Source organism: Cibotium barometz, chromosome 27 (assembly GCF_041138505.1).
Source record: "Cibotium barometz isolate CiBa-2024 chromosome 27, ASM4113850v1, whole genome shotgun sequence".
Lineage (NCBI taxonomy): Eukaryota > Viridiplantae > Streptophyta > Polypodiopsida > Cyatheales > Cibotiaceae > Cibotium > Cibotium barometz.
This window is the reverse complement of record NC_141072.1, coordinates 7,799,338-7,807,478: the sequence shown is the minus strand read 5'-3', so window position 1 is coordinate 7,807,478 and position 8,141 is coordinate 7,799,338. Positions and strand designations below refer to the sequence as shown.

General features: G+C 41.0%; 1 protein-coding gene across 1 annotated transcript; it reads left to right on the top strand.

Moving 5' to 3' along the window:
• Nucleotides 1-878: 878 nt before the first annotated feature.
• LOC147623031 (U-box domain-containing protein 1-like) lies at nucleotides 879-3,808 on the top strand. Its single transcript, XM_086821799.1, has one exon. The coding sequence runs from the start codon at nucleotides 1,353-1,355 to the stop codon at nucleotides 3,438-3,440; it is 2,088 nt and encodes a 695-aa protein (XP_086677925.1). The 5' UTR covers nucleotides 879-1,352; the 3' UTR covers nucleotides 3,441-3,808.
• Nucleotides 3,809-8,141: the final 4,333 nt, after the last annotated feature.

Below are 8,141 nucleotides of genomic sequence, written 5' to 3'. Positions count from 1 at the left end.
GTCCGTCGCGTGCCAATTTCAATGCTTTAATGTATACTTAGAAAAATTAGTGTTTTCTAAACTCTAGTGCCTTCGACGTTTACGTGCAGATTGATTACTCATGCAGCCCAGATCGAGGCTTTTATAATAATGATCGATGTATGTTGTATATTTGTCAAACACCTATGATAGTGCAAAGGGTTAAATATAATTATAAATAAACTATGCATGTTGTATATTTGTCAAACACCTATGATAGTGCAAAGGGTTAATATATGATTATAAATGAAAGGATATAATAATTGCACATGAAGGGAGTGGATCATGATGTGCAGAGAACTCAACATCCATGCAACATCAAAGCATGCAATACTTGTCACAACAAGAAGTGATTCTGATGATCCAAGGCCGGAACCATAGGCAGCAAACCTGTCAAGTAGCTAAGATGGTTGATGGTTGATATCATAAACAAGAATTTGATTAATTATTGCAAAAGGAAGCTTAGTGAGCGTTTATTTAAGTAATATTGCAAAAAAAAAAAAGAGGGCGCGGTCACACTGTGGCCGCCTAGGGAAGGGGCGGACAATGCGAGAGTTATAGGAAGGAGACAATAAGTGAGGCCGGCTTTGTGGCATCGAATGTCAACCGGCCTAGGCGGCTGATTAATTAGCCTAAGCCGAATCCTAGGCCTTAGAATTATGATTTGTTTCTTTGATCCATTCAATCATCTCTTAACGTAAACTAGACCTTAGGCCATTAATACTATCATTATCCCATCTAGTCGTCGTCTCAATGGTGGTGATGAGATGATATCACTACTAAAATCCCTAGCTAAATTTAGCAATGATGCCCATAATCCTAAAACCCATCCAGTGGTAGATCCTGCAGCTGCTGTATCTGCCAATTAGCAACGTCTATATGTCTTTGACATGCTTGGTCCTGCATGTGACATACATGCAGTTTTCACTGCTACATGTGGCAAAACTTGCTCACTGATTTCTGATCATTGATCGAGTTGGCGCATTTGGCAATGGATCTTGATTCTTCTTACAGGGCAGCTCTGCTACATTTTGGTTGAATTTCTGATAACTTTGGGGTCTTGATCTCAGGTGATAATTGGCAAGCAGGATCAAAATACCCATGTTCTGTTTCATTTGGTCATGGGAATACGACGTTCAAGAATCCATGGCAATCTGCTAATCCTCCTGTAGTAACCTGCTAATCTGCTGAGATAATTACGTAACCTCCTAATCTGCTGAGATAGTTACGCCAGTTTAGTGGGCTAACCTTCTAATCTAGGATGCAGCGTGCCGCCATGCAACGCCAAGTTTACAGAAATTTGTGACAACTTTGCATGCAAGCAACTTTGCGCCATGGCTCACTCTCCTCTATTCCGCCCATCTCGGCCGCCACAAACGGCAGAAACGCCGGTAACTCGAGCAGAAACATCTCTACCTGCAGCGGTAAGCCCACAGAAGTCAATGCTCACAGCACTGATAAATTTGGCTCAGACGGTGGCCTCTTCAAAGCCGGTAAATCTACACCACAGGCGGAATGCGGCGATTGCGGTGAGAAGGATTCAGGTGTTATGCATGCTTTTTGAAGAATTAAGCATATCGGAATCGCCATTGCCGCCATCAGCGTGGCTGTGTTTAAGAGAGATTAGCATCACGATTAGCAGGGCAAAGCTGCTATTAGAGGATTGCGTGGAGAGGAGCTGCACTTGGCAGATTGTGTACAATGAAACGATTTCTCATCATTTTAAAGAGCTAGCTCAGGCTATGGCTAACGCTTTGGATATTTTGCCATTAAGGCTGCTAGATATACCGGAGGAGCTGAGAGAGCAGGTAGAGCTTATCTACGTGCAGCTGAAGAGGGCAAGGATCTGTGAGGAGCCTAGTGATGAGAGGCTCAAAGTGGCTTTGCTCTCTGCAGTTCAAGACATGGAGAGGCTTGCGGATTGTGATGCAGTCAAAATGAGATGGATCCTTGAGTCCCTCCACATGAACACCTCCACTGCTTGCCTGAGAGAGATGCAGCTCCTTGAGAAGGAGATTAGCACCCAAGCAGGCACTGGTGGCCTTTTGGTTGTCTCCACTATTAGCAAACTAATCACCTTCTTATGCTATGCCAAATGCATGCTTTATGGCCAAGAACCACCACATCTGGAAGCTCCTAGAGCTGGTTCTTGCACCTTAATCCCACATCATGTCCATAAGCAAGATCGTAACTATCTTCACACTAATGATGCTGAGCAATCAGACCCCACTACCTTCACATCTCCTGATGAATTCAGATGCCCTATCAGCCTTGACCTCATGACTGACCCTGTCATAGTAGCCACTGGCCATACTTATGATAGGGCTTCTATTGCAAGATGGCTAGAATCTGGCCACTCCACATGCCCTAAAAGTGGGCAAAAGCTTCTCCATGTCAGCCTCATCCCAAACTATGCCCTCAGAAGCTTGATTGCCCTATGGTGTACTCAACACAACATTCCTTTCGAAAGTGCAGAAAGCATTAATAAGCAGAAATGCCCAGCTGTGGATCACATTGCAGTCACCCAAGCTGCCCTCAATGATGCCAAAATGACAGCGGCTTTTCTTGTTGGAAAGCTCGCCACAGGCTCGCCGGGGATCCAAAGGCAAGTAGCATATGAGCTGAGACTGCTGGCAAAGAGTGGAATGCACAACAGGATGTGCATTGCCGAGGCGGGAGCCATACCCTTCCTTGTACCTCTCCTCTCTTCAACGGACCCCAGGACCCAAGAGAATGCAGTCACTGCTTTGCTTAATGTGTCAATCTATGAAAACAACAAGGCTTTGATTATTGCTGCAGGTGCATTGGAGGCAATAGTGGAAGTGCTTGAAAATGGTTCAAGCATGGAGTCAAGGGAGAATGCAGCTGCAACTCTCTTCAGTCTCTCTGTGGTGAATGATTACAAGGTGGCAATAGGAAGCATCCCACAGGCAATCCCATCACTGGTGAAACTCTTGATGCAAGGGAGCACAAGAGGCAAGAGGGATGCTGCAACCGCTCTCTTCAATCTATCAATATTCCAAGGGAACAAGGCAAAAGTGGTGGCAGCAGGAGCCATTCCTGTGCTTGTAAACCTCTTGACGGATGAAACGGCAGGCATCACCGATGATGCCCTCGCCGTGTTGGCGATCCTAGCACCATGTGCCGAAGGTCTTATTGAAATAAGAAACACTAGGGCTATTCCACTGCTTGTGGACTTATTAGGGTTTGGATCTATCAAAGGTAAAGAGAATTCCATTGCAGTTCTTTTGGCTCTGTGCAAAAGTGGAGGGGAAGAGGTGGTCAGGTGTGTGCTCTCTCTACCATCCACACTACCATATTTGCAAAGGCTAGCTTCAACTGGGTCTCCCAGAGCTAAAAGAAAGGCCCATGCACTCTTGAAAATCCTCCTCAGATCTGATACTTCCCATGCTGATGATTAACATCATGCACATAATTACCACCTCAATTAGCATGCAGCCCTCCCACATATGCCCTTAAAATCCATTAAATTTGATGCTTTCCATGTTAATTCAAATAATTGCATGGACACTGCCACTTTTTTTAAATAGCCACTTCCCATATTCATTAAAACCATTGCGTGGACATCACCATCATTAGCCTATATAATCCCTTATTAATTAGCATACTTCTCTTGCTAATCAAAGCCATTGCATGAGATTCAACATCCTTAATTTAGTGTGTCTGCATCTTCTGGTCATTGGTAAATAGAACTCTATGTAATCACGTATTGATGTAAACAAGGATCGCCTTTAGTAGGAACCTGACCGCTATAATAGGAAGTTTTGGCCAACAAGCTATGTAACAATAACCAGAATGAAGAGTTGATTTGCTTCTTAATAAGTCATTTAAATTTGCTGTTCGCTTTTTCACCCCCACATTCATGCTTCACTGTGTATCCTCACCAAGTAAGACCTCTTTTAGCATTCCTTGATCATTTGGGACCTTATAATGATCTGTTTTTTAATTTTCTAAGCCCAATTGTTTTGAATAATTCAAGCCGGGAACAGGTTGAGATTCATTTGAAGAAATTTAAAGAAAGACTAGGGTCTGTAGAACAACAATGTGCATCCACATTGAGTTAATCAAACAATATGATACAAAGCATGCATCCATCATTAAGTTTATGAGACACATTCTCCTAATTTTTTTGAAAAAAAAAATCTTTCAATGGAAACCATAGGGGTTTGTGTGTGTGTGTGTATATATATATATATATATGTACATTGTGTACATACACATACATATTTATAGACATATATTTATGTATATATATATACATATATATATATATATATATATGTATGTATGTATATACATACATGTATATATAATTACATACCAATGTCAAGGATACTATTTTGAGACCACCTATCCATGTTTCTACCTCGTAGTAAGAAAGAGGTAACCATGTCAATATAATTATGTATGTATATACATATACATATATACGTACGTATGCTTTTGGATAATCTTGGTTTAATACGTGGTGAGGCTAATGATAATGATGCTTGGATCAAATGGAAATCCAAGCAATGCGTGACCCATGACCGCATCGATCTTGCCTCCTCCTGGATCAAATGGATGGTGTAATGCACCACATCCATCGATGAGATGCATCCAATGTCCCCTTGGGTCAAAAGGATCATGCACCCATGCATAGGACCCTATGGGTACATGATAGTTTGTATAGAACCACCCACTTGGATCATACATGAATACATCATGTCCAAAGTGAATTCCTGATATAGACTATGTCTGTGTCAATGCATAGGCATCCATGAACATCAAAGAAGAATGCCTCATACTCCATAGCATGCTCCATCAAATGTGTGAGTCCATGTCCTCACTGCATCCATCACCATGCATAGGTCCATAGGCATGATCCATATCATAAGTGACTCCCTGAGCATGATCCATATGTACCAAAGCATAATCCTCATCACTATTTACACAACCCTTGTAAAGGTCACAATCATAGACTCTCCACTCATCTCTCAAGAAAGGGTCATAGACTGGGTTTCCATAGATTCTCCATGCGGTACTCAATAGTTGCTCACTGCTAAATGCATGAGCAGCCTCATCATCTATGTCATCCATATCATAAATGTCATCCACACATCGATGATGTCATCCACATGCTCACTAGCATCATGGGACTCATCCTCATTATACGTAGCATGTGTATGCACACTACTATCATCCACATCAACATAGATGCTCTCCTCATCACTAGTCATGATGGTAGATGAGTAATCAACACCTACATGAGCATCATCATCAAGATGCCTAATGTCACCATGACCAACAATGCATGTGTCTCCACCATGTGTGTAATCCTCATCCTCATGTCGAAGGCCCATGTCAAATGCATCCTTGTGTCAACAACAATTGCATGCACATCTAAAACATCCTTAATGATCACGTCTTCATGATCTCGTGGCATCATATCATAAGCTGAAAATGTATCAATCAAAGAACTTATGAAAGTAATCCAAGCATTTCCATTTTCAACTTGTGTATTCCCATTGACCACAAACACATTGGTGATGTCTTATCAAGAAAGAACTGGCATCGAGATCTCCTCATTTACGCGCTGTCCAAAAATTACAGCAAGTGTCTCATCCACTTCAACACCCACAATGTGTGCATAAATACCCAAATAGTCTTACTCTATGCAATGATCAAATGTGATAGTGAATGGAAGTCCTTGTTTGTCCTTAGTAAATCCAACCTCTTTGAAAATAGAGTGTATAGTAGCTCTTCCATCCTCGCTCAAAGTAAGAGGTAAAACAAGAGATGGTACCAAGAATTCACATACATTGATCGACCTTTTCTTGCCTTCACTAGTGGTGGCTCTACCATAGAACTTAACACATTGATTTCCTCCATCCGTGGCTTGCCAAAGAAGAAGGAATTTGACCATTTTTGTCCTCAAACTCATCATCAAAATCTTCCTCAACATGAGGCCTTGAAGCACCGCCTCGATGAGTATTCCCCTTGAATGGAATATGAACATCACTCCTTGGGAATCTTGAGCCTTCATTTAGAGATGCATGGCCCTTGCATTTGGTTTCATTGGGTGTGTATGGAAACATTGGGTTGCGCATAGCACCATAAGTACAATGTCATTGAAAACTTGGGTGATGATTCTGTTTGTCTTCAACATGATCTTGTCAAACATTGTGAGATGGTCCACCCTTGTCTTCATCCTTGCTCTTCAATACATCACACATGTCCCTAATCTCTTGCATAATGGTTTCCACAAATGTTTGAATCATGGTTTCCATCATGCATCTCATCATCATCATCATTTGTGACATATCATTTGTCATTGCGGACATTGGTTGTGAATTTGCTCCTTCCAATTGATTTGATGTATTGGCCACATTTGTAAAACTTGGACCATTTTGCACATGATTTGTCCTATGTGCCACGTTCGCATTGTTGTTGTCACCTTGTAAATTCATATGCTCTTCACCAATCATCTCCACATGATCCTTATTCACCATTTCTCTATCTTCCCTTATCTCTTGAAGTTCCATCCCTTGCTTAGATGGACGCCCCCTTGGCATAATGGCTAAAAATAGAAAATGAAAAATGGCTATTAGAACTCTTGAATGGTGTCAAAAATTGATGATCTAGGGCTCTCTGGATGATCTAGGGCTCTCTGGATAGATCTTGTGGCGTAGTATCCAAATACACAAGAACATAAGATTTTTGGATAGCCCTAATATTCTCTATTTTTAGGGTTTGTGCGACACTGCTGAAAATAGGAATTAGGCTATACAGTACTCAAAACTCATCAGATCTAGATGAAATTTGGTATGTGAGCTTGTGATGTCAAGTACTAATTATACCTAAGAGGGTTTGATCAAAGTCAAAGTGTAGACTTTTTGGTCAAAGTCAACCATATAGGTTTGATCCTCCAAACAACATTGGATTTGGGTGTACTATGGATTTTTGGAAAGCCCTAATGATGTTCATTCGTTTTATGATGTCATTTGTCCCAAATAGCTTGTTGTTTCTGATTGGGCCCAAGTTTTTAACCTCCAAAGAAAAGTGGTAAGTTGGTGATCCAAATGATGTCGAAACAGAGATGTTGAAGGCTTGTTGGGAAGGTGTAATGGAGTAATAAGAGTATATATAATCACCAAAACTCTAGCCCTAATGTAATTTTACTGAATTGGGTTTTTGTGAATCTGCAGATATTGCTCAAGTGCTCTTTTGGTACCCATTTGGCTTCCGCATGTTCCACCCTTGCTTCCAAGAAACTTTGGCATCTAAAAGCACCTTATGTGTGTCCAAAAATACCCTCAATCCAATCCATGCATGTAATTTTTTTAAAAAATTAGCATGGTCTCCTTTGTATTAGTGACCAAATCTCAAATTTCCAATGTACTCAATCCACAATCAATGCTCTCTTGGCATTTGGCATAGTATCAAAGGCATATCCTCATTGCATCATAAATTGCTCAATGGCATATTATATGTAACCTTTGTGCCGATGAATATTGTGTTGATGGAGAGCTTTGCTTGCTAATCTCCTAGCCAAGCCTTCCCACCCTCTTACCAAAGTTTAAAATCCAATGGCAAGAGTTGAGGTTATGTCTTCACTCCATATACCTAATCCTCCAATGTACAACTTTTCCAAAGCACTCATGGCACACCAGATTCAAGACACGCTCCCCTTGCCTTATCCACCAATTACCAAGATACCCTCACATATTCTAGATTCAATTGGATGAAATGTGGGGTACAAAGTGATGTGATAGTTGTGATTTGAACTTCAAAGATGTAGGTAGGACAACTTACAATGCTTTTTCATGACATGCTCAATCCATTATTTCATTAGCATGTACTCATGCTATTCTTTCCTTTCCCAAGATCCATTATCCAAACAATATCAACACCAATGTAACACTCAAGGTGAAGCAAATAACATGTGGATTGGCATGTATCTTGACATTCCCAAACATAAAGATGGCTTGAATGTCACACCAATGATTGAAGAAGCATCAAAATTATTCCAATGGCATCCAATGGTATATGGAATTGATCAAGAACTCCCAAATTTTAGAACCACGGCTTGATCATTGGTCCATTTAAAGCATTAGCTTGCT

What these genes read in the sequence shown, in the direction of transcription:
- LOC147623031 (XM_086821799.1), top strand. Translation starts at nt 1,353, where the DNA reads ATGGCTCACTCTCCTCTATTCCGCCCATCTCGGCCGCCACAAACGGCA.